Source organism: Penicillium brevicompactum, assembly GCF_028827555.1.
Source record: "Penicillium brevicompactum strain IBT 35665 chromosome Unknown utg000002l_segment0_segment0, whole genome shotgun sequence".
NCBI lineage: Eukaryota > Fungi > Ascomycota > Eurotiomycetes > Eurotiales > Aspergillaceae > Penicillium > Penicillium brevicompactum.
In genome coordinates, this window is record NW_026623205.1 from 911,437 (window position 1) to 936,287 (window position 24,851).

Genomic DNA, 24,851 nt, shown 5'->3' on the forward strand with positions numbered 1-24,851 from the left:
GGGCCCGGAGGGCATAGGTATGCAGTAGTCCGGGAAGAGATGACCTCGGTGCATAGCTCCCCAAGAGGCCTTAGAACCCTTTACCTGGAATAGGGAAATCTACACTGGTCTCTATAGACCTGGATAGGTGCCAAATTCTTCAGTATCTCTCCTTTGGGGTATTTAATCTAGCATTTTACATCCAAGTGCTCACTGAACGTAATAATGACCTCAGGAATGTATGTATGTTGATTCTCGTCACATAGTTCTAAAAGAGTTCGAACATTGAATGCATCACATTATCTCAACAATAATTCAACAAGTCACGAACAAGGGCAAGTGGACACTTGAGCATTTATCTGTATAGGGTTGAAGGTGAGGGAAAAAAAAAAAAAAAGCAAAACTCCAAAAAGATGCTCTCCTTCGTCTGATCAGGCGGTATCAAAAGATTGAATGCTCAACTTCTATGCTCCCCGCTGGCTGTTGGTCGCCATCAGCGTGATCTTTTGTTTGTTCTTCTTCTTTTTCTTGCTGCTGGCAGAGCCCTGTTCAGGAGGTGCCAATGAGGTTTGTGCGAGTAGCTCCGACTCCTGTTGAGCAAACAGCTCATCTTCCCATCCCTGTCGCCACCCATCACTGGCGGTAGCTTCGAGACTGGGCGACAGGGAACCTACTACCGTGGTACCCCACACGGTCCGGTTGCCTGGGGGGCTGGCGGAGGGGGACGCCAAAGCCCCAAAGCCAGAAGTAGAGCGCGGCGGTGACGCGGATGAGGTGCCCGCATCGAACTCCGGTTCAACATTGCTGGGAAGAGGTTGGAAATCACAAGCATTGAATGGAGCCTCGCTAGAGCTAGCGGCACCAATACTGGGCCGCTTGCGTCGAGCAGCTGCCCACCGTTTATCGTCTTCCTCCTTCTCAGCACGAATGCGATCTTTCTCTTCCCGTGCCTCCTTCTCCCGATTGCGCTTCCGCCGTCGATCGGTTTCGGAGCGGAACCGGTCCAGCACCTCAGGAACAACCACGTCTCTCCAGTCGCATTCCAGGAAGTTGACTTCACAACCTTGGGGAAGATGGCCGAGATATTTCACTCGTTTGCGTAGTTCATCGTCGACAATATGCCCCGTTGAGATGTGCTCAACTCGGGGAAGGATGGTCGCAGGGAAGAGAGAATATTCCTCAAATGCAGCCTTCAGGATACGAATATCCAAAGACGAGAGATAAAACTGAGGTAATGCTTGATAGAAATGGTAAGGGTGATCTGACGCAGACGAAGCCTGTGGTTGCTTGCCGCGGGCTTTGTCTTTGGGTTTAGTGCTTGGCTCCGAGTCGATCTGAACCCCATTTAACGCCCGAGTAAGGTTTTCTGCTTCATCTGAGACGGCCGATTGCGTCATAGATGGCGCAGAAGGGCTAGCAGCAGGCACTGTCGCGGCAGCGCGTTCCTTAACAGGTCGCACCTCAGGTGGATTGCCAATCCCCTTCAATTTTTCTTTGGCATCGGCGATAGCATTTATAGCTTTCCGAGTCCACGTATTTTCATCACCGAACAAAAGCTCATCTTCAACTTCCTGTTGGCGGAGTTGCTCGATCTCGGTATCATACTGAGCGCTCATGTAGTCTTCGCCGCCCTTCATAATTCGAGCGTAGTCAGCAACCTCTGCCACGTGGTACCACGGGACATCTTCGCCCGGGCCGAGCGCTTCAGATCCATCACGAGGCAAAGCTAGCGTGCTGCCAGACTCTCGCTTCACCAGCCTTAAAACGACATCTCCGCCCTCAACAGGCAAGTCTCCTTCTTGGCCACGGAACCAGCGAACAGGCCGAGTCTCTGAGCTATAAATTGAATCCCAGCAGATAGGACACTTCTTCCAACGGTGTCGTTTCTCCGGGACCGGGTTCTCGTCGTCAGACGCGTGCATGTATCGAATCAAACATGGGAGACAGAAAATGTGACCGCAGCGTGCCATGCGAGGCGCCACTGGAGTACAGAGACATATCGGACAGCTGGCAGCCTGGGTTTGAGCAGACACCAATACTTGTAAAACCGAAGCCCAGTCGAGGTGGACGTCAGCATTGGAGGCTTGAGCATGGAAGCTCTGGTTCGGCATCACGATAAATCGATAGTTCGCGTGAACATATCGCGCTTTGTCGACCGTACCTGCTCCCCAGGATGTATAGCGCCTGACATTACGAGGTGGTGGTTGATACTGCGGACGCGGCGGGAGTGAAAAGTTCATCAAGTGAGTAATGGACGTCTGTCCCTTGCGGCTGGTGGTCGATTTCATGGCGGCCTAATCATCGGTTCCAGGGTCAGCAGGTGCCTCTTTTAACTCAAGAAAACCTGATAACCCACCGATTCGTTATACTCGTCATCATCCAAAAGCCGAGGTTTTCTCTGTCGGTTGTGTTGACTCCTCCGAGCTTGATTATTTCGTGCAGTGGCCGAAGTCTTGGGTGAAATACCACCCCGGGAGCTCCCAGGGCCTCCTACGCGCCTTTGAGCGCTGTTTTCTATGGACGTTGTATGGTGGAACGGCGTAGATGAGGTCGAAGCATTCGGGATGTTTACCGCTTTAGTAGAGGGCGGGTTTTGTCCTGGATTGGATGACATATCCTAGAAGCGATCCAGATGTTTGAGTGCCAGAGCGACTTCAATCAGATCCAGAACAAAGAGTCGGAGGTGGTATGGAAACAGATGGGAGAGGGGGATCTATGCGGACTGGATATCAACCGGATCACTGATAAGATGCCAATCAACTATGCGCCAAGGCAAGTGATCCACCAGATGCAGACACAATCGAATAACGACAGAACGACCAGTGGCCTAAAAGACCTAAGAATAAAGTGATCGAGGGACGGCCCTCAGGGTGCCAGTTGAAGTGAGAGCAATTGAAGTCGCCCCTCTTCCGGTTACAAATCGTGTCACGTGATCCGAGTCATCCACCCAATTCGGTCGTCCAGCTCATTTCATCGGTTGATAGAGGCTTCCTGCACCCTCGTCTTTCCCTTCCTCTTCCGTTCCAGCCTCTGGATTATCATCCCACTGGTTCACCCCCATCCATCTAGGAACTGCCTTGTACAGTGATCCTGTTCTTCCAGTCCTTCAACTTGGTGTTCCTTTCTCCTTCCACGCGACCCAAAAGCTCTCCCGGACACCTTCCAGCCTCCCGCCAAATCCCCCACCTACCATCCAGCTCATGATGGCTGCTTAAGTGCGCATGCAGCTCTAGAATTTTACTCTCATCTTGACTGCTATCGCGCATGGCTCTCGGTTGAGATACAGCGTGACCAAAAGTCAAGGCATATCTCTCTATTAAAGTCAACATGAACCACCATCTGCCTGCCATGCCGCACGGGCAGCCGCCCATGCCTCCTTCTAGACGGCAGCAGGACTTTGGATACAACTCAATCCCCCCAACATGCGCCCCCTCAATATATGGGGTATCCACCACCACACATGAATGGCCACATGCCTCAGCCCTACCACCAACCATATGGTCAGTGGTACCCTCCTTACGGACATACTATGCAGCCCCCTCCGCGGCCGCAATACCAACAGCCGCACTATGGTCCTATGATTGTATCTTCATATCCTCATGCGCAGCCTGTAATGGCTCCCACACATCTACCGCACCATTCGATGCATATGCAACAAAGAACTGCGACTCCGCAACAGCCGATCATGACTCCGCCCGTCCTGCTTCCTTCGATGTCGCCCATGCAGCCAGAAATGCAGACACCCCCGCCCCCTCTGCCTCACCCAGTTCAGGGATACCCCGTTGCTTCTCCATCGCCACGTTGGGAACCCAAGGTTAACGTCCCGCCCAAACCTGCTTTTGCCCCACCTGTAAGTTGTATTCTCCCGCGGTTCACCTTTCCACCTCGGTCTTCTTTCAATTTTCTGACCAACGCCATACAGCTTCCATGGCTCTCTGTTCCAGAACAATCATTCCCAGCTAGAATCCCAAGCAGGCGTCGCAAGGGCCGTGTGATGCAATGCTCCGTCGAACTACCTTCTAAGGATGCCAACAACATTACAGAGGCTCCTAGCTACGAGAACAAGATCTCCCAAGCGCCTGCGCAGGAGGCATCAGAGCCCCAAACACCGACAACGTCTTTCCAACAATCGGATACCGACTCGACACAGCCCACCACTCCCTCGTCGGTTGCAAAATCCCAGGGTCACTCCAAACCCTCCAAGCAAGCAACTGCACCAGTTGTTCCAGCTGTTCCACATGTGCCAGCCACCCCGCGTCGTCACGCCAGAGACAGCAGCAGCGTCGCATCCGGCACACCCAAATCTACCACCGCTCCTACTCCCGCGCCAGCGGCAGAGACAGATTCTACTACTGCCCCGGAAGCCAAGAGCCCCATTACGCCTGCCGCACCCAAGTCTTGGGCTGATTTGATGCGCCCTTCGGGCTCGGCGAAGACACCGAGCGCCGCTGCAGCTTCGTCCGAATCGACAGGTCTGCCGACACAGAAGAACGAAAACCTCGCTGAGGTTCTGAGTGGGCTCGGAGAAGACGTTACACAATATAGCGACAAGATTGCGTTCCTTGAACCTCGTGGTCTGGTCAACACTGGAAACATGTGTTACATGAACTCTGTTCTTCAGATTCTTGTCTCCTGCACCCCATTCTACCAATTCCTTGATCACCTCGGCCGACGTGCTGCCCACAGCTTTAATACCGATCTTCCTGTGATCGACGCAATGATCATGTTCATGAAAGAATTCCGTGTCATTGACGCCGCTACTTCGGAGGATCAGTTGCGCCTCAGATTAAAAGCCAACGAGCTTGAGCAATATGGCGATTCTTTCGCCCCCGAATTCGTCTACGAAATTGTTCGTCAGCTGCCACGCTTTAGGGACATGCGCCGTGGGCACCAACAAGATGCCCAGGAGTTCCTGGGTTTCCTTCTCGAAGAAATGCATGAAGAATGTGCCCGTGCTGAGAAGCACACTGCGTCAAAGCAGGAGGGTGACGAATCTGCTGTTGATGGTTGGTTGGAAGTTGGCCACAGACAGAAAGCAGCAGTTACCCAAATGTCCGGTTCGCTTTCCAGCGAGTCCCCCGTGACTCGTATCTTCGGGGGCAAGCTTCGATCAGAATTCAAGGTTCCCGGCAACAAGACCTCGGTTACCCTGGAGCCATATCAGCCTTTGCAACTCGACATCGGGTCGCATGATGTCCACAATATTCTTGATGCGCTCAAAGGATTGACTAAGCCCGAAAGCATTCAGGGCGATTTCAACTCGTCACGTGGCTCAAATGTCACTGCAACCAAGCAGATCTTCATTGAAACACTGCCCCCTGTTCTGATTCTTCACCTGAAGCGCTTCCAGTACGACAGTCTCACCGGAGCCACCCAAAAGATCTGGAAGAAGGTCGGATACCCTCTCGAACTGGATCTTCCTCGGGAAGTCTTCCCTGTCCATCGTCGCAATGCCATGGCTGCGACAGGTCCGCCAAAGTACCGACTGATGGGCGTTATTTACCACCACGGAAAGAATGCCAGCGGTGGTCATTACACTGTCGATGTTCGTCGCCAGGAAGGCCTGGAATGGATCCGCATGGACGACACTGTCATTCGTCGTGTCCGCAGCGAAGACGTTGCTGAAGCTGGCGGTGAAGAAGACCCCAAGGCTTTGGCGGCGGCCCTTGAGCAGCACAAGCACAGCAAAACCCCGAACGGCAACATCTTTGATCACATTGACCAGGACGACATGGACTTGGCCGATAACGATAAGGGATGGAGCCAAGTCAATGGCAACGGCACCAATGGGCATGCTAGTAAGAAGTCTGTGAATGGAATCCCTCCTTCTGGCCCTTCCTCTGGAGTGCGCACTCCGCTCGGCCGTTACGGCTCTCGCGACAACAAGGTCGCCTACCTTCTGTTCTACCAGCGCATGGACTGAATGGCATTGGCCATCGTCCAATAATGCATTGTCCAAGCATCATACACGATCTGCATCGACTTACGACCCATTCGATCTACGCATTTTGAACCTTACTGGCATGGATCTTTATCAGCCCGGCACAACCGGCAATCAATATCGCCTCTTGGCAAGTCATATCTACTGGTGGCTTCGAGCTTACCGTGCACATTGAGAGAAATATGCAGTATAGGGTGCGGCGGCCCCTACCTGTTTAGCCTCCGAAAAAGACTTTTCCAAAGACTTTCCAAAAGACTTCTCGCCGGAGCCCTTTCAAACCCCTCCCATCACATCTCCTTCCTGCTTTGAAAGAGCATTTCCCTGGCTACTTTGTTTCCGAATCATTTGCCTTTTCATTTTTTGCCTTTCTTATTTTTCTAGTTCCAAATATGTTGCCATGACCAGACATTGCCTTGCGCAGCAGCCCATTGTCTTTGAGCCACTTTTTGTCCATTTTCAGCCATGGGCTGTACCTCACGGGATATCAACTTCGGTTTATACCCCTATTTGTTTTTGAATCTTGACCTCGCAATCGCGGGGAGGAGCATCTTGTGTTCCAAGCCCTCAGATCTTGTGACGATGTCACGAATTTCCTTGATCTGATAACAATGTCTGCATAGACGGTGGAAGGAGTCTAAAAACCCAGGCTGGGGTTGGGGAGGAAAAGAAGGAGGGGTGATACAAGAGAGTAGAGCGTCCGGGGGTGTGCATATCTGAGCGTGAGATAGATACCATCTTGTGGTATATTCAAAAAGCCTGTTTCTACACAAAAAAATTTCAAAGGAAGTTTATTGCATGCATTGCTGAAGACAGTAAATAAGACAGTAAACATAGTAGTAAAAAGCTTCCAAGGATTCTTTTGGCAATTACCTTTAGATACTGCATCAATATCTAGCCTTGAGCCCACGTAGCCCAGATGAAGTCCTCAATAGCGTTAAAGAAATTGGCAAAGACAAAACGGCAGTTGACGACGAGCCACCCCCACAATGACATCGCAAGCCGACTAGTGTGGCAAAGGTGGTATGAGCCGAAATGAGCTGTAATTTGTAGTAATTTGATGTATTTTTGGTATTTATCTGCGAGCCCCTTTACTGACGATCTATGCAATTTGGCTTCGAATGCTTTTTCTTGTTTTTGCGCGACATAAAGGATCAGTGGCATATCATTAGAATACTATATTCATGCATACACTAGAAAGGACTGCATATACTTTCACAAAGTCATATCTCTCTCTCTACTCCGTAACGTTCAGCAGTATAGATCCGACGTCCAAACTAAGCATTTTAAAAACTTCGGTATATTATGTAAGCGGTGTAATGCACAAAGTAAACATTCAGGACATTCCTTGTTTTTCCCTCCTCGCTCCTTTTTACCTTTCTTCTTCAGACCCTCTTTTGCAATTGGACTTGTCCTCTGGTTGACCATGACTCTAACCCGCTCCCAGACGGGGAAGACCCCCAAGTGAGTCCCTTCCCGCTGTTGCGACGTATCCACATGAGTGGTTATATGGTGCCAATTCCCCCAGAATTGGTCCGTGAAGGTCTTTGTCAAGCTAACGAAGCCCTGTTGCGCCGTGCAGGAAAATGGATCGCCCTGGTTTCATCGAGACCCCCGGCCGTCGCGTCACCCGCAACAGCTCCGTCGTCGACGGCAGCGAAAACGAGGGCTCCAATTCCCCATCCGAGCGATCAAAGTCCACCACCCGCCGTCGCGTGTCGGGCAAGGTCAAGACTGAGGAGGATGATACTCCGGTGAAGGTGGAGGTCAATGGCAAGGCTACACCCGCCAAGGCGCAATCCAAGTCGCGCCTGGTGGATGGATGGGAGCCCGGCCTTGATTCCAAGATCGACTACAGTGGCCACTTCGAGTTCGGTGGCTCGTTCGGCGTGTTGTCCATGATGATTGGTTTCCCTATGCTCATGTACTACATGTGGATTGGTGCAACCTACTACAATGGCAAGTTCCCTCGCCCCGCAGAGGGGGAGAGCTACGGGGACTTTTTTGCCCACCTAGTGGATCTGGTTTACTCGGGTGCCTTCCCTTCGCTGAAGGCGTGGACCATCTACTGGGTGTTCTTCATCTTTGAGGGTGCTTGCTACGTCCTGCTTCCCGGTGTGAGTGTGTCCGGCCGCCCCCTGCCTCACATGGGTGGCAAGCAATTGCCGTACTACTGCTCCGCTGTGTGGTCTTTCTACACCAGCATTGGCTTGGCTTTGATTGCGCACTTCACCGGACTGTTCAAGCTGTACACCATCATTGACGAGTTCGGTCCCTTGCTGAGCGTGGCTATCATTTCCGGCTACATCGTCTCCTTCATTGCCTACTTCTCGGCGTTGGCGCGTGGTGCCCAGCACCGTATGACCGGTTACCCCATTTACGACTTCTTCATGGGTGCTGAGCTGAACCCTCGCATGTTCAACATTCTTGACTTCAAGATGTTCTTCGAGGTTCGCCTTCCTTGGTACATTCTCCTGTTCCTGTCTATGGGTGCCGCTGCTCGCCAGTGGGAAGTCTACGGTTACGTGTCTGGAGAAGTTATGTTCCTTGTCATGGCTCATTTCCTATACGCCAATGCCTGCTCTAAGGGTGAGGAGTGCATTGTGTCGACTTGGTAAGAAAATCCCATGTATTCATTTAGTGCTCACGGTTTGCTAACCTCTCCCAGGGACATGTACTATGAGAAGTGGGGCTTCATGCTGATTTTCTGGAACTTGGCTGGTGTGCCTCTCAGCTACTGCCACTGCACCATCTACTTGGCCAACCACGACCCTGCTGAATACCGCTGGAACCGATTCTTCCTTGCCTTCCTGTACATCGCCTACCTGTTCGTGTACTGGGTGTGGGATACCACCAACAGCCAGAAGAACCGTTTCCGCCAGCAGGAGCGTGGCACCATGGTGGCCCGCAACACCTTCCCTCAGCTGCCGTGGCAGACCGTGAAGAACCCCAAGACTCTGACCGCCGCCGATGGCTCGAAGATTCTTGTCGACGGTTGGTGTAAGTTGATCCTTTTACAATCGCAATCGTGCAATTCCTCAGTGCTAATATGTGTGGTATAGATGGCAAGGCCCGCAAGATCCACTACTCGTGCGACCTGTACTTCGCTCTGAACTGGGGATTGATTACCGGGTTCTCCAGCCCCTTCCCCTGGTTCTATCCGCTGTTCTTTGCTTGTATGATTAGCCACCGTGCTCTTCGTGATATCCAGCGCTGTCGCACCAAGTACGGTGAGACTTGGCTCGAGTATGAGCGCCAGGTGCCCTACTTGTTCATTCCTGTGAGTATTCTGACTCAATTGATGAGGGCTTTTCACTAACCATCTCGTAGTATGTCTTCTAATCGCAGCTTGCTGCTTTCCTTCGAGCTTCCCGGAGCTCTGCTACTGGGCAGCTGAGGGACTTTCTTTGGGGCTCTATCAGGGCCATTTTTCAAACCTTCACTTCTCTGTATAAAACGTCAATTAGATTAATATTCCTGGTAATGAAAAATCGGTTTACGAGCCGACGGTTGAAGTTGAGAACAGAGCTCTGCAATAATAGTTTATAGTTGTAGTCGAGAATGACGGAACGGAGCTCCAAGCTCCATATCAGCACATGACTGCCCCGCGGGTTATCGATAGCTCCCTCGATTGCGCCCTCTCAATTGCTTCTGTTACTTTGTTACTTTGTTACTCTTCTTATATAGATCATTGTTTGAAAACATGCTGATCCAAGAATCCTACCACGATGTTCCCACCACGGCGGATGGGCAGGGAACTATGCGTATGTATCCGAACCTCCCCGCCATGCAGCCATCTATCAACCAGAATCCCGTACTAACAACCAAACAGGCATTTATGTCTTCCACCCCACAATCCCAGGCTACCCGAACGCCCGCTTCCCAGGCGTGGTCGTCTTCAGCGAGATCTACCAAGGTGGGACCAATTCCAATCGCCCCCGTTCGCACCACTAACAGCATGCAGTGACCGGCCCTGTCGCACGCTTCGCCCGCCAGATCGCCGGCCAAGGCTACATCTGCGCGGCACCCTCCAGCTACCACGAATTCACAGGCCCCGAGGCCCTCAAGTATGACGCCGAAGACACTGACAAGGGTAATGCCTGGAAGATCGGCAAGGTAAGCACCTTGCCCAGCAAACGTTTAATGTTTTAGTTCCGGTGTTGACGGGTTTAGAAATTGGCTGCGTACGATGAAGATGCTAGTCTGAGTGTCGATTACCTCTTGTCACTACCGACGTGCAATGGCCGTGTCGGTGCCACCGGTATGTGTCTCGGTGGCCATCTGGCCTATCGGTGTGCCCTGGATGCTCGGGTCAAGGCTAGTGTGTGTTACTTTGCCACGGATATCCACAGCAAGACCCTTGCCTGGGGTAAGAATGACGATAGCTTGGAGCGGGCAGGTGATATTAAAGGGGAGATGCTCATGGTATGTCTTATTTGGGGGAGGCTCTTGATGAGTGTGTGTGCTCACATTGGATCCAGATCTTCGGTAAAAATGACAACCACGTTCCGCCCGAGGGACGAGACCTTATTCGCAAGACCCTGCATGAGAAGGGTGTTTTGTTTGGATTCTACGAGGCCGCGTGGGCACAGCGTGAGTTCGACACATGGGGTTGACGGTTCGATCGCTGACGATGTACTCCGTACCTTCTAGACGCCTTTATCCGAGATGAGCTCAGCAAGGGTCGCTATGACCCGGCGATCACCAAGGTTTGCTTTGAGATGTTGCTGGAACTGTTTGGTCGCACGCTCAAGTTGGACTTGGGTGAGCATGACGGTCAAAAGCAGGTGATTGAGGATGTCTGTTAAGGAGGACCCTGGTACTACTGATACTACTTGTATCGAGTATCAGTACGGTGTCTGTCGATCTGGAGTCGATCGGTCGAAATTGGCTCAAAATTGGGGGCCAATCATTTCTATATCGGCCCACAGGGTTTCAATATTGAAGATATCTGTATAAAGGACTGTGAATATTGTGCCAGGTACGAGTAGAGTACAGCATCTTCACTGGTTTAGTCGAAGTGTTCCAGGTACTCCAGGTCTTGAAGGAGTATAAAGGGCTGGTCGACCTGGCGACCGTATATTGTCGGCAAGGGCCTCTAAACACCGTATCCACCGCTATAACCTGGTCATTATTCGATGCTGTTATGTTATTATATTCTTTTTAATTATCCTCTGCTTCCAAGGGTCTCAACTATTATATCTGCATTTGTTGGTAGACTCAGGTACTAATTTCTATTCTTAGCTTCCCGACGGAACCTCTTTTTTTCTGTTTCTGAACCAACTCTTTTGGCCAACTTTCGACCGGAAATTAAGAGGCTTTGAGGTCCCGACACTAGCGCCCACTCCCCCTCTTGCATCTTGCATCTCGCATCAGACCTTGACAACCTCAAACACGACTCCCTCAGACCTCGTACCCCGTACCTGGATCCTCTCTGCAGATCCGCGGCCGAGCGATCTTTGGTCCCCCGGAGGTTTTTCCGACTCCCCTGCAAACACTCGTCGCCATGGGGTCAACGCAATTCGGGAACTTCCACGTGAGTTCATGATGCTTCTTCCAATGGACCTAAAATACTGATCCTCTGACAGGACTTCTGTCGCGACTCAACCCTGCCCGTGTGCAATGTACGTGAAACCCGCGATGTGGATGTGGAGGTGGATGCGGATGTGAGCCTGGAGACTGACCTTGCGCCATTTTTAGCTTTTCTCCAATGCGACAACGAACGCGTGCGAGTTGACGGGTATCCCGCTGACTGGAGAGGATAGATACCTTCGAAACTTAGGTACCGTTCCCCTCTCCCCCTCCGTGCGATGGAGCTGCCGCGAGGAATGGGGCGCTGATCTGTGATAGGTTCGATTCTACTGGCTTTCATTGCCATCGTGTTGACCGTGGGCATGATATGGAGGTCGGATAAGAAGCACGCGGCTGTTGGGCGACGGTATGGATTTACGAGGAATGCAGGGAGAACCGCTGCTGATTCATTGACAGGGAGATGCAATTATTCCTACTGGGATACATCATCATTGAGATTTGCGAGATTTTCACCGTGGGCGGCTTCCCATTGAACGATGCGGTGCGAAAGGTACTTAAGCAGACTCGAATCGGCCTAGGCGCGACAGGCATCGGGCTAACACAATTCACCAGGGTTTCTCGGCGGTCCATATCGCGGCCATTACTTCGACGTGCTGGGTTCTTCTCATGAACGCGCTTGTGGGCTTCCAGCTTCTCGACGACGGTACCCCAGCATCTCTCGGCTTGATTTGCGCATCGGCGGCTGCGCTGTTCATTGGCACCGGTTATATCGCCCTGGACACCGGCTTCGATTGGACCGGACATTTCCAGTCGAGTCACGAGGCCCCGAATCGAAACATCGCCCTCTACGTGCTATACCAACTCGTCCCGCTCATCTGTGTGGTGTTCTACTACGTTTTGGAAAGTGTGCTGGTTCTTCGGATCTTGGGCGAATTCCGGCCAATGCGTGAGTGACCCCCGGATATCTGTCCACTGGAGAAAAAAAGTACTGACCATGTAACAGTGTATCTCACTGGTGCCGCATTGCTCTTTGCAATTGGACAAATCTTCAACTATGTGATCAGCACCCACCTGTGCAGTGCCACGAGTGGCAAGATCAACGGTGCTTTGTTCGAGACCCTCTTCACTCTTCTCGCCGTTTCTGGGATCTGGACCTTTTGGAGCAGCATCACGGAAGATGACTGGCCCCTCCCTGTGGGTGGTGGTGGTTATAACAACTGATCTGATATCGAAGATTCTGATGTTTACGCCATTTATTCTGCCTTGTCTCCCACATTTACGCCTAATCTCTCCATACATAAGCATCCTTCCTCTCGGCTTTCCCGTGACCAGTCTCTTGAACACGGATCGTCACTGTGATACCACATCTTTGTCATGTTTCACGATTCACCTGCTATCTCTCCTTTATTCCCCCGGTGGTTCTCATGTCATGCGTCGTGACTCGTTCTAGCTTTTGCTTTTGATCTTGTTGTTGTTCTCGTTTCTTTTACTTTTTTTCCCTGGAAATACTTGTGGGAGTCTCGGTCTGCCATGCTCTAGACTGGTTGGCCTCTCCGGCATCTATGTTTATGCTATTTTGTCAGATACCTCGTCTTGTAATTAGCTGTAATCCAAGTCAAATACATCCTATCCTTGACAGCCTCGTTCATGTGCAATGCCGTGGAGCCCATGGCTTTCTATGACACATTGGATCTTAATGTGCCCCATGGACTTCGAGCCAAGCTTCTGGTACGACTCGGGGCGAATCAATCGGCTTGCACTTGATTGCATATGCCCACGGGCATGAATGTGACATCCGGCCGGTGTGAACATCCAAGCAACCATCCCGGAGGTTCTTGTTTCCTAAAGCGTTTGTCCACCTCTCGGCGCATGAACATTCTGAATATATAAACCGACAGCGAGATGGTAGCGTATCATACTCCCTTTGAGATCTCCCACAAAGCATATACAAGCTATTTTGTCAAAGTTCAATCGCCTGCTTCCATTTGATACTTCATAATCTTCAATATGCGCTTGAACCTCCTCTTCCTTGCCTCAGCCTTGGCTGCAGCGGCAGTACCACCAGTCAAAACTAACACCACTCAACTTCCAAGCCCTTGTATCAAACTCTGCTCATACTATTTTATTGATCCATACTAACCCAAGGCTTCTGTAGTCTTGGAAGAAAATCTCAAATTGGTCCCACAGCTCGCAGCAGAATGTAGCCTCGCTGCTTGCCTCAATGTCACTGCTCAACTTACGTGCATCGCTAATGCAGTTGCCAATGGTGATCCAACTGCATTGCAGAAGTGTCTGACTACCTCCATGTCACAGGTATGGGCTCAGCTTTCTTGCTTGTCAAGGCTGCGTATTAACTATTTTGGTTTTAGATATGTTCCTGCATTGCCTGTATCCCAGCATTGAGCAACGTTCTTACTGCTCTTGGCGTTTGCCCGGTCTCACCTCCTCCGAATGACACCACACCCCCATCTGAGGATGGGAAAGGGCTTTAGGAAGGCATTGGCGAGAAGATGCAGCCCTGGAGGTTGTTGAAAAAGAACATGTATGCTCCATAGGGTGTGCGTTTGGGTAGCGGTCTAGTCTGTTCAAAAGAGACCCGAGCACGGGAGCCCTGGAGATATACATTTCAATCCGATGTTCGGTTACATCCATGGACTGGTTCTGGTAACCGTAAAGGCAAGGCCCTGGGTAACAAATGAACAGCGCTAAAGAGTCCATAGGCTGTGAGCCTAGCCAATTAATATAAGACAGGGTATGTACAGTAGTTGTTCGTAAGCATAAAAAAAAAGACATCAGGATTCGCTGCACAAGATGATAAGGGCTTGTTTGAAAAGCCAGTGGAACCAAAGGTTTCGTACAAGATGAAAAGGTCGTGAAGCCGAAAAGTACAAAGAGAATCAAAAATGAGAAGAGAGTCACGTCCAACCAAGAATGAAAGAGCCTCTATAGTCGCACTGTGACATCCACACATGGAAGAGTCCACTCGCGCCTACCCAAAAGGTTACGCATCCATTCCAATCCGACTCCAGTCCACTCGTCAGGCTTTGATTCCAACCCATTGGGCGCAAATCGCTGCTGCACGCCTTCCATTGCGGCGCCTGCCAATGCTTTTGCGGTAGAGTTGACAGTGTCAAACACAAATTCCGTCAGGCCCTCAGTAGATACCGTCGCCTCGGTCGATGCGTTGCCGGAAATAGAGCCATAGTCGCCGGACTCAGCGCTATACCGGGGTGCAAACCAGTTGCTGCGCAAGTCAAAGATGCAGCGATCTGACCAGTGGCATGATGAGACGAAAAGGATTAGGAGTAATGCGGAACAGTAGATGCAGGGCCGGTGGATGATGTATGTTAAAGCGACAAACGAGATGATGAAAAGCGGGGATGCGTTGGTCGGAATAAAGAGGAGAGGTAGCCAACTGGGAATAGACAGCTTGGGTTAGTTAGGGTTCTTGGACGATCAGTAGCTTAGTCTCGCACCTTCGTAGACAGAACATGATGGGCGTGCGGATGCTTGCGCTTGCGCTTGCTGCGTAGCGGGATGGCACAGACAGTCTGAGAAAGGGCAGCAATTTGCCTTTGGCTAGAGATATAAAATAGCCCAACTGAACTTGCCAGTAGCCTTTGGTTCAAGGCAGTTTAGTAAGTAGTTGAGATAGAAAGTACGGAGTAGTTTATGACGCGAGCCGGGCAAAAGCCCCACCAGCCACAACCACACACCGTGCGCCACAACTCGGCAGCCTGCGCCACACCCACCTCCAATATTCCCGAGAGTTCTTCCTTCACCCTTCTTCACCCTTCGACATTCCTCAATCTCATCTTTCTTTGCGCGCTCTTATCTCTGATTCGCTCTTTCGTCACTTGCTCAAGCTTCTCCAATTCACCTTCCTTTCATATAGTCTCTCGAAAGAGGGCTTTTGAGAGCTCTTCGAAGCTTGGTTCCGTCAGCGGTGGTCGCCCATAATCGAGGCGTGCCGGCAGAAATGTCCACCCCCACTGATCTCCAGGCTCTCCTGGCCAGCATTCGGCCGCGCCCTTCTCCCTCCAACACTCCTGGTCAGGATCATACTCAGGCCCAGCGCCAGGCGTATTATCAGCAAGCCATGTTCCCGCCGCACCCCCAGCACCAGCAGCCCTACGACGGCCAGAGCTACCCTCAACCGCAATCACACGGCTACCAGCATCCTTCGGTATCATCTACCATCCAAAGCCCTGCGCCGATGAACACTCCGCCTCACCACGGCTCCGACATTCTGAGCCCCAACATGTCAACCCCCCGAGGTGAATGGCAGCACCAGCAGGCGCCGCCGCCGCAGCACCCGCCGCAGCACGGCAACCCGGGCTCCAATGACCTTCTGAACCTCTTGCGATTCAGTCAGCGACCCGGCGGTGGTGTTCCTCAGCCACAGGCCCCAGCTCCGGCGCCTGAGCATCTGCAGGCCCCATCAGTCCACCCAGGCCATGAAGCTCACACGTCACACGGACGAAACATTTCCGCCTCTGACCTGGTTGCTTCGTTGTTCGGTAACCAGGCCGCAGGAAATGCGGCTCCGTCACCTACCCCACCTGCTGTGCCCCCTGGTTTCCAATCTGGCCACCCCGAGGGTCCCAATGAGAACACTCAGGATATGTTGCTTCGTCTCCTCAATCGTTCTCAGTCCGGTGCTTCGGCCGCCAGAAGCCCGGCTCCGGCTCCCGTCCAGCAGCCACCATACGTGCAAGCTATTGTCGATGAGCCCCAGAGCGAGCCAAGCAACAACGGCTTCATGGAGTTTGTGGACGAGAGTCCTTTGGCGCCTGCGAACCCGGAAACGGTCGTATCGCCCAACTCCAAGGACTCAATGTTTACCTACGTCAACCCCTTTGACCAGTTGGCTGCTATCTCTCCTCGCAACAAGTCTCCCAAGCAGCCTGCGTCGGGCCAGCAGAGTCCCGCTGTTGAGGTGACGCAGAAGCAAAAGATCAATGTATCTGCTTCTCTGGAGCCCGCTGCGCCAGAGCCTGCGGCTTTTAAGCATGAGCCTCGGTCGCCCATTTTAAGCGAAGGACAGCGGGAGGCGGTGAATGACGTTGTTGGCCGTCTGGTTAACGAGATTGGTCGGTCTCTCGGCGGTGATGAAACTCAAGCTGCAGTCGAGGCTAGCGCTGCGGTGGCTAATGTCAAGGAGGAATCCTCCGAGGCAGTTGTCTCCTCAATCGCCGATCAATTGGACGACACCGCCGCTGTCGCTGAAGATGTGGTCAACTCGCTCAAGGTTGACGAGGTGGTGAAGGAAACCGTGGTGGAAGCTCCTGCCGTCCCGGTCACTCTCAAGGTGGCTGACACCACTGAGGCTCTTGCCGACAGCTGGGAAAGTGCCGAAGACAGTGCCGAAAAGGAAGAGGAACGAGTTGTCTCTGTTCATAATTTCCCCATGAGGCCCTTCATTTCTATCGCCGTGAAGGCAACAGCTGGAAAGCTCAATGTGTTCCGTGACGATGACGTTATGGATATCGCCCGCCTGAAGAAGGAATTCGATCAGCTGGACCGATCTTTGACTGCCGCCACATCTGAGTATATTGTTTATGCGCTCGCCAAAACCGGTGGTATTAGAATCATTCGACAGGATGACGGCAGCGACCGACAGGTCTTCCGTTCGACACGTGACCGTGTATTCAATGTCGCTCTTTGCACCGCTCCTTCCCCTGCTGGGGATTCTGAAGTCCAGGCCATCCTGGGCATTGGAGTCAGCGGCTCTGTATACTGGGCTTTGATTTCTCGTTCTGGAAAGGACTTCTTTGACATTGATGCATTGGAGAGCGAGAGCCTGATCTTCCCACCTTTCCCGGCTTCGGATGAGAACACTTCTGGTGGCCAGCTGAAAACGCGGGCCAAGCGAAGCACTCGTCACACCAACTTATTTGCCATTGGTCGGGGTAAGAATATTTACGTCGTTTCTCCCAAGGCGGCAATGAGCCCTGCCTACGGCGTCTCTGGAACCCAGCGCACAGTCAACACCGAGAAGTTCTTCAAGGAACGTGCCTTGAAGATCTCCACTGGTAAAGCCGGCAAGGACTTTGCTTTCAGTGACGATGACTCTGTCATTGCTTCTTTGGATAAGACCGGCCGTCTGCGCTTCTGGGATATTAATGACATGCTGAACGATGCCAGCCTGGTGGAAGGAGCTCCGCCTGCCGAAATCAAGGTCCCCTTGACCACCTTTGTGACCGGCTCCCCTACCGAGAAGTCTTGGCCCACCTCTGTCCTTTTCCTCGACAAACTCCGCGCGTACTCGCGTTCCATGGCCCTTCGCTATGTTCTGGTTGGACTCAAGCAGAACCACACCTTGCAGCTCTGGGATATTGGGCTCGGTAAGGCTGTGCAGGAGTTGAAGTTCCCTCACGAGAACGAGTCCGACGCTATCTGTAGTGTTGCTTACCACCCATCCTCTGGTGTCATCGTTGTTGGACACCCCACGCGCAACTCTATTTACTTCGCCCATCTTTCTGCTCCTCGGTACAATCTGCCCCAGATGTCTCAGGCTGCGTATATCCGCGATCTTAATGACAAGGACAACACTCTTCCCAAGCCGGAATCTACAGCTTGCTTGAGTGGAATTCGCGAGATCTCCCTAGGCGCCAAGGGTCAATTGAGAAGCTTGGAGCTCCTGCCTGTTACTAAGCCTGCCCTTGACAAGAGCGGTGCTGAAGAGACCCCCTTGTTTGAGCTATATGTCATGCACTCGCGCGGTGTTACTTGTCTGAACATCAAGAAGGAGGACTTGGGCTGGACAGCCGACAATAAGGTCATTCGCCCTGTTGATGCCCTGGAGCATAGCTTGATCGAAATCAGTGAACTCCAAACTTTCCCAAGCTACGCAACTGATGAGCCATCTGTCAACGGTGACACTGCATCCACCATGTCCCGCCCTGCTCCTAAGGAGCCAGTCAAGAAGACTGATGTTGGAGAGCCTGCTTCTGGTGTCGCCCCTTCGCGCAACGCATCTCCCACCAAGTTGGTTCGAAAGAAGACCGCTGAGGAGCCTAGTGAACTTGCAGCCACCCCTGTCACCCTCGACAAGTCTGACAAGAAGAAGAAGAAGAAGACTGCGAAGGAACCCGCTGCCACCTCCAGCGTTGAGCCCCTCCCCACGCCTTCTAAGGACATCGATACCGTTGCTTCTTCCACCGCATCAATGGGTTCAACTCAGATTGCTGACAACTCTCTGCCAAGCAACCTTTCTGGCATGGGCCTGTCAAGTGAAGCCTTGGCCAAGCACATCCAATCTCTGCAAGGCAATGTCCAGAGTGAGTTTAACAAGAGCCTCGGCCAAGAGTTCGAGAACTTGCACCGTCGCTTCGACGAAGAACGGCAGAATTGGGATGCTGCGTCATCCGCCAAGCAAGACCAAGTGCTGCGTTTGGTCTCTAGCACGCTTTCCGACAACGTCGAGAAGAACTTGGCTCGTATTGTCTCTAGCAGCATCCAGACCGATGTGATTCCCATCATCACCGAGGCCACCTCTGCTGCAGTCAGCAAGCAGCTTGGTGGTGCTGTTTCTCAGAAACTCGGAGGCGCCATCAACGAGGAGCTGCGTCAGTCCCTCCCCAAGGCTGTCATCAACGCGATCCAGCAGCCACCTGTGCTGAAGGCTGTGACCGAATCCCTCGCACAAAAGCTTGCACCTCGCATCGAGACGGAAGTCACTCGAGTCATGCAGACTTCAATTGGTCCAATGCTGGAGGCCCTCGGACGTACCACCACGAAGGTCGAGAAAGACCTGGAGCTCCACTTCCAGACGCAGGTCAAGAAATACGAGGCACAACGCCAGAGTGACAATGCCAGATTCGAGGAGATGGCAGCTGTCCTCCGTGACTTGACCAAGCAGGTCTCTGTGCTGTCTGCCAACCAAGGCCACCAGCTTCGTCCAAGTCAGAGCCCTCAGCACCAAGCTCCCCATCGGGAGATTCCGGCCAACAAGCGAGCTCCCGCTGGACGCCCAGTTGAGAACCAGATGCGTATGCCGCAGGTGTCTCACCCGCAGCCTCTGGCTCAATCGCATGCTGCTCCGATTCACGTTCAAGCGCCTGCTCCTATCCCTGTCCCCGCGCCCGTTCCTCGATCCCCCGAGGAAGCTGAACTCGCGGAAATCGCGCAGCTTATCAATGCGGGTCTTTTCGAGGAGGGAACCGTCAAGGTTAGTACCAATTCCCTTCCGCAATCTTCGATTCCCCCACGTTTCAGAAATCACAAAGATCCCCGACTAACGTAATCTTCAGTGGCTGCAATCGAACCAACAGGCCGATCTGTTCGATAACTTCTTCGTTCACATTTCGCCTTCCTACTTGTCCCGACTCTCTGCCATTGTCATGCTCTCGGTGGCCGTGGCCGTCACCTCTACTCTAGCAACCAACATTGGCCAGCGCCTGCATTGGCTCGAAGTTGTTCTGCAGAACGTGGACCCAAGGGTATGTACTTTTTCCCCTCTCGATCTGAGCGTTTGTCTAACACAGATTATCAGGACACCGATCTCAAGGAAGTTGCTCCACGCATTCTCGACATCATGAGCCAGCGCCTGAACAACCTGTATATGGGTGTCGTTGAGCGCAACCCGCATGATCCCATCCTGCGTCACATTGCGCCTCTGGCCCGTCGTGCTCGTGAATTGATTGCCAATTTGAGCTAGTTCAAATCTCACAGTTCCACGAATCCACGCGCGATGCTGTCACGCATTTCCGACAATTTGTTTCCAGTATGATGTCACAACATGAAAAACAAGGGGGAGAAGCACAAGATTGAAGATTTGGGGTTATCTTCTGTCTTGGAGATTTACATGAAATAGTTCCTTTTGGTTATCAGTGACGATGTCATGAAGTTTCTTTAGGTTAATGGATCATGGGACTTTATGATACCAATGCAGATCGAGATTTTGATGTATTCTCATTCTCTCAGGCAGTTCCCATAGTGTATACCATTTCAAAATGTTCAGCACTTGGCACTGTAAGATATGTCTTTTGTACTATCTTTTATGTAGTGTTTGTATTCAAAAAAACTACCTAGGTAGATGTCGGCCTCACTTCCAGACCGATGACAAAACCCCCATCTCCGAGCGCCAAGAGATCTTCCCGAACTCGCGTTGTCTTCGCTCTCTCTCTGCTCTCCCCCACTGCGCATTGCATATTTCTCACTGCCTGACTACCTGACTGCTGCATTTGGTGGATCTTTCGTTCTTTCTGACCCTTCAATGTTCATTTCACAAGTCTTTTCCCCTATGATCTGCCTATTCAACCAATCCAACAGCCAGCGACTCCGAATTATGATTGAATAACATTCGCTTGCACTCGTTTATTTGCTTGACAGACTACAAGCACAAATCTCGCATTAGACTTATACTCAAAGAGTACTTTTCGCCTTGGTGGAACGTCTCGGAGCCTAAACATTCCCAAGTGGTGACTCTCCAACCTCAAGAACAACCCACCACGCGGCAAAGATGCCCACACTAGCCCTGATCAATTTCAACATCGTCTGCGCGACACTAGGGGGCTTCATCTCGCTCTTTGGACTTGTATCCTACCTATGCAAGGAACAATTCTACCTATCTGAAGCATGTAAGAACCCCCCAGTTGATCATCCCCCAACTCCGTCACCAACAAAAAAATAGTAATCTCCCTGATCGCCGGCGTGATATTCTCACCCCACGCAGCAAACTTCATCAGACCCGAGGACTATGCTCTGCACTCCCAGCAGAATCTCGAGGCAATCACCCTGCACTTCACGCGTCTAGTCCTCGGCGTGCAGCTAGTCCTCGCCGGAGTCCAACTCCCCAAACGCTATCTGCAGCTCGAATGGCGAAGTCTGGGTCTCCTTCTGGGACCCGGCATGGCTGTGATGTGGATCAGTAGCAGCCTGTTGATCTGGGCCATGGTTCCGAATTTCAAGTTCCTGCACGCCTTGATCGTCGGAGCTTGCGTGACGCCCACTGATCCGGTGCTATCAAACTCGATCGTCAAGGGGAAGTTCGCTGATAAGCACGTTCCACGTCCACTGCAAAGGATCATCATTGCTGAGTCCGGTGCAAATGATGGCCTTGGATACCCCTTTCTCTTCTTCGGGGTCTATCTCCTCCAATACTCTGGTATGGGGGCGCAGGCCTATAGCGGGGGAGCGGGAAAGGCGATGGCGCTGTGGTTTTACGAGACGTGGGCCTATGAAATCCTTCTGAGTGTTGCATATGGTACCGTTGTCGGGTGGATTGCCAGGAAGCTGCTTCATTGGGCGGAAGAGAAGCACTATGTTGATCGAGAGAGCTTCTTGGTGTTTGCCATTGCTCTTGCGGTAAGTCGACACCCCCAGGCCAAATCGTCGTATGCTAATTTCTTGGTAGTTGTTCGTTGTGGGTACTTGTGGGTTGATAGGAACGGATGATCTGCTTGCTTGTTTCATTGCGGGAAACGTGTTCACGCAAGAGTAGGTGCATGTTGACAAAATCCGCAGCATAGATACTGACAATTACAGTGACTGGTTCCGCCTCGAGACTATGGACGATTCCCTTCAACCGACGATCGACATGCTTCTCAACCTGTCCGTGTTCATGTGGTTTGGAGCTGTGTGTCCATGGTCGTCTTTCTTGAAAAACGATATCATTCCCATCTACCGGCTCATATTCCTGGGAATTCTGATTCTCCTGGTTCGCCGACTTCCAATCGTCTTTGCCATGCACAAATGGATCCCACAGATCGAACTCGTCTCCCAAGCCGCCTTCGTAGGCTTCTTCGGCCCAATCGGAGTCGGTGCCATCTTCTACCTCTCCGTCAGTCTCGAGTTCCTACGCGAGATCAAAGTCGACGGTGAGATCCCAGAAGACGTAACTCAGGTCATAGAAACCATCCAGATCGTGGTCTGGTTCTTGGTCATTTGCAGCATTGTAAGTCATCCCAGAACCCAAGTCAAAGGTTGTATTGTCTGACTGTGAGCAGGTTGTACATGGTCTCTCAGTCCCTCTTGGAAAAGCGGGATATCATCTCCCACGCACGATTTCCAGCGTCATCAGCACTACGCACGAGGATCATGAACCAATTCCCATCACGAATATCCGACACACGCACAGCACCGCTACGCCTCTGACTGTGGGCGAGGATTCGAGTTATCGAAGCCGCAAGCGTGGGTTTCGTTTCCGAAGTGCGACGCCTCGCCCACCGTTCTTTCGCATTGGTGGTTCGGTGATTCCTGATCGATTGCCGTCGAACCAACCTGGCGTGGGTGAGTCGGATGAGCCTGAGAGGCCTGTTAACTTAGAAGCTCATCAGACGAGAAGTAACGAGGCGCAATCTTGATTTTCAGGGTTGATTGTCTCGGTTCAGCCGGACGGGCGGTGGGTGTCGCGCTTTGCTTGGTCCTATTTGACTTCCCCTCGCAAATCATCTACTATAGCTGGGTTGTTTTCGTGGTGTCGATGGCTGGGGTAGACAGACAGTTGGCTGGACTGAATGGTTTGGTCTATGTTGGTCCTTCCGGTGGTGTTGGCAGTATAGGTGAGATATTGTCATGTCTGTTAATTTTCGTCTATATATCATACGTAAATGTGAATGTGAATACTGTATAATCTATAGCGCAAATACAATGGTTGATTGCCTATGAGGAGTATTAGAAGCCCTGAAGGCCGTCCCAGATGGCCCTTGCCGCTTGTACACGTCCAAAGTTATAGTCTCTTTTCCTTCTACTTCAATGTTCTTACTGCGTATGCTTCACCTGTTACCAATGCATGTCATTATTCGTACCTAAAAGTCCTCTTCAAATACCTCGTCGGGCACATTTTGGGCAACGTCAAACGCCTCAGCCTTAGCGGAAACGCCACGTTGGGCACCATTGACGGCCAACTTATCAGCCTCCTCATTGCCAGGATCTTTGTTGTGACCCTTGACCCATTCAAACACCGTCCTGACCTTGAGATCATTGCGTTCCTCGATCTTCACCAAGATAGACTCTACCAGGTCTTTATTCTCCACCGGCTTCTTGTCTCGAGTCATCCAATTGTTGCGCCGCCAATTCACAAACCACACCGTGACACAGTCAATCGCATATCGACTGTCCGTGACGATAGTCACATGGCGATGCCGAGGCGCAATATCAATTGCCCGTAGAATCGCCGTGAGCTCCGCGCGCTGGTTAGTCTGACGGCTTCCTTTGAGTGGCTCGGAGACATTTCTGCTGGGACAAGTGATGGTAGTTAGAAGGGACCGCACGCAGCAAGAAGCACTTGGGGGATCGGTACGAACCTTGAGTCACCCGGCCCGAAGTATACCCCTACCCCGGCCGATGCCAATGGGGTCCCATTTCGTAATGAACTTCCATCGGTGTATATGCGAAGAGTGCCGGGGATACCGGTGGTTTGTGGCTTGGTCGCTTGCTTCTGGGGGACGGTCTTATAAACCACCTTCCCAGTCGCCGGATCCAAGAGAACATTAGGGTCAAATCCATCTTCGGCGCCAATTGGCAATGGTGCGTCACCCGCGGCGAACTCAACGCCCTCGGCGTCTTTTGGTATTTCAAGTGTGATTCCGTGAGGCGCAGATACGCCATCCGCGACGCCAAATGAAGCGGCCTCTTGCCGTCCTTCGCGCACAAAGTCCTCGGCTTCTTCGCGCGACGAGAACTTCCTGTATCGAGGTCGCTGGAACCCTCGGATCTGTTCTTGTGCTTTAGTCCAGTCTGTGTACACGCCGGGGACCCGTCCTTTCTGTATTCCGTAAAACCGCGTGTCGTCGGAGTCGTCTGTCGTGGATGGGAGCTTAAGTCCCTTTATGAACGCATCCGCGGCTTCTTCTGAGGGGAAACTCTGGACTAGGGTGCTACTGTCTTAGCTTCAAGACCGGTTGGCGCGCTCGTCGGCGGTACTCCCAATGCGCACTTACAAATTGCTCCCTTGAAGCCGGTTATTTGAGCCAGGCAATCTTTCCATTCGGCGTAAACACCTGGCTTGTGGCCTTTCTTCACGGCATAGTATTTTGTCGCGTTTCGCTTGCGCTTGCCCGTAGTCGGGGTCGGGGAGGGTCTCGAGCCGATGGAGGATTTGGATATAGGGCTGGGCGAGGGGGTATTTTGATTCATGGCGATCTCGCTGAAGTGGGCGACCTGGAGGGCGAATGGTCTGTGAAGTGAGGATTCGAGGTGCGTGCCTGCGGAAGCGAGACGCGAAGTCACTGAGCAGCGCGAAAGGGAGCTCCTCGGTCCCAGCTGCAGAGACCAAAACCGACAGCGAAATATGATTGCGGATAATTAATGTGCGAGAGATGAGATGCGGAGAAAGTTGAGAGATTAAAGAAGAGGGGGGTCCTGCGATAGTCAAGACTCCATCCGGCTTGTCTCCGCCAACTGTCCGTTTTAATTTTTGAAATGTAGAATTATATGACAATTCTTGCAGGAATAA

At 52.0% G+C, this 24,851-nt stretch overlaps 10 protein-coding genes across 10 annotated transcripts; 7 read left to right on the forward strand and 3 right to left on the reverse strand.

Annotated features, from left to right (window-relative positions):
• Positions 1–443: 443 nt before the first annotated feature.
• N7506_003136 (RING-type E3 ubiquitin transferase MAG2) lies at positions 444–2,593 on the reverse strand (the record flags this gene model as incomplete). Its single annotated transcript, XM_056952431.1, has 2 exons — positions 444–2,273; positions 2,324–2,593. The coding sequence occupies 2 exons, from the start codon at positions 2,591–2,593 to the stop codon at positions 444–446; spliced, it is 2,100 nt and encodes a 699-aa protein (XP_056814123.1).
• Positions 2,594–3,418: 825 nt separating this feature from the next.
• N7506_003137 (mRNA-binding ubiquitin-specific protease UBP3) lies at positions 3,419–5,902 on the forward strand (the record flags this gene model as incomplete). The annotated part of the gene is made up of 1 exon (XM_056952432.1): positions 3,419–5,902. One exon carries the CDS (start codon positions 3,419–3,421, stop codon positions 5,900–5,902), a length of 2,484 nt encoding a protein of 827 aa, XP_056814124.1.
• A 1,441-nt stretch (positions 5,903–7,343) lies between these two features.
• Positions 7,344–9,236, forward strand: erg4 (c-24(28) sterol reductase; the record flags this gene model as incomplete). Its single annotated transcript, XM_056952433.1, has 4 exons — positions 7,344–7,381; positions 7,482–8,531; positions 8,586–8,917; positions 8,980–9,236. 4 exons carry the CDS (start codon positions 7,344–7,346, stop codon positions 9,234–9,236), a joined length of 1,677 nt encoding a protein of 558 aa, XP_056814125.1.
• A 384-nt stretch (positions 9,237–9,620) lies between these two features.
• On the forward strand, positions 9,621–10,725 carry N7506_003139 (dienelactone hydrolase family protein; the record flags this gene model as incomplete). The annotated part of the gene is made up of 6 exons (XM_056952434.1): positions 9,621–9,681; positions 9,750–9,833; positions 9,882–10,033; positions 10,091–10,342; positions 10,399–10,510; positions 10,571–10,725. 6 exons carry the CDS (start codon positions 9,621–9,623, stop codon positions 10,723–10,725), a joined length of 816 nt encoding a protein of 271 aa, XP_056814126.1.
• A 698-nt stretch (positions 10,726–11,423) lies between these two features.
• Positions 11,424–12,670, forward strand: N7506_003140 (chitin synthase export chaperone; the record flags this gene model as incomplete). The annotated part of the gene is made up of 7 exons (XM_056952435.1): positions 11,424–11,453; positions 11,506–11,583; positions 11,618–11,699; positions 11,768–11,855; positions 11,906–11,999; positions 12,062–12,395; positions 12,453–12,670. The coding sequence occupies 7 exons, from the start codon at positions 11,424–11,426 to the stop codon at positions 12,668–12,670; spliced, it is 924 nt and encodes a 307-aa protein (XP_056814127.1).
• Positions 12,671–13,456: 786 nt separating this feature from the next.
• Positions 13,457–13,941, forward strand: N7506_003141 (uncharacterized protein; the record flags this gene model as incomplete). The annotated part of the gene is made up of 3 exons (XM_056952436.1): positions 13,457–13,547; positions 13,605–13,762; positions 13,819–13,941. 3 exons carry the CDS (start codon positions 13,457–13,459, stop codon positions 13,939–13,941), a joined length of 372 nt encoding a protein of 123 aa, XP_056814128.1.
• Positions 13,942–14,392: 451 nt separating this feature from the next.
• On the reverse strand, positions 14,393–14,942 carry N7506_003142 (uncharacterized protein; the record flags this gene model as incomplete). The annotated part of the gene is made up of 2 exons (XM_056952437.1): positions 14,393–14,864; positions 14,926–14,942. The coding sequence occupies 2 exons, from the start codon at positions 14,940–14,942 to the stop codon at positions 14,393–14,395; spliced, it is 489 nt and encodes a 162-aa protein (XP_056814129.1).
• A 486-nt stretch (positions 14,943–15,428) lies between these two features.
• Positions 15,429–20,111, forward strand: N7506_003143 (uncharacterized protein; the record flags this gene model as incomplete). Its single annotated transcript, XM_056952438.1, has 3 exons — positions 15,429–19,622; positions 19,705–19,893; positions 19,947–20,111. 3 exons carry the CDS (start codon positions 15,429–15,431, stop codon positions 20,109–20,111), a joined length of 4,548 nt encoding a protein of 1,515 aa, XP_056814130.1.
• An 804-nt stretch (positions 20,112–20,915) lies between these two features.
• N7506_003144 (putative Na/H antiporter) lies at positions 20,916–22,758 on the forward strand (the record flags this gene model as incomplete). Its single annotated transcript, XM_056952439.1, has 5 exons — positions 20,916–21,033; positions 21,087–21,760; positions 21,810–21,892; positions 21,941–22,349; positions 22,402–22,758. The coding sequence occupies 5 exons, from the start codon at positions 20,916–20,918 to the stop codon at positions 22,756–22,758; spliced, it is 1,641 nt and encodes a 546-aa protein (XP_056814131.1).
• A 444-nt stretch (positions 22,759–23,202) lies between these two features.
• On the reverse strand, positions 23,203–24,532 carry N7506_003145 (RNA-DNA hybrid ribonuclease; the record flags this gene model as incomplete). The annotated part of the gene is made up of 3 exons (XM_056952440.1): positions 23,203–23,632; positions 23,701–24,265; positions 24,337–24,532. The coding sequence occupies 3 exons, from the start codon at positions 24,530–24,532 to the stop codon at positions 23,203–23,205; spliced, it is 1,191 nt and encodes a 396-aa protein (XP_056814132.1).
• Between the last annotated feature and the right edge of the window lie 319 nt (positions 24,533–24,851).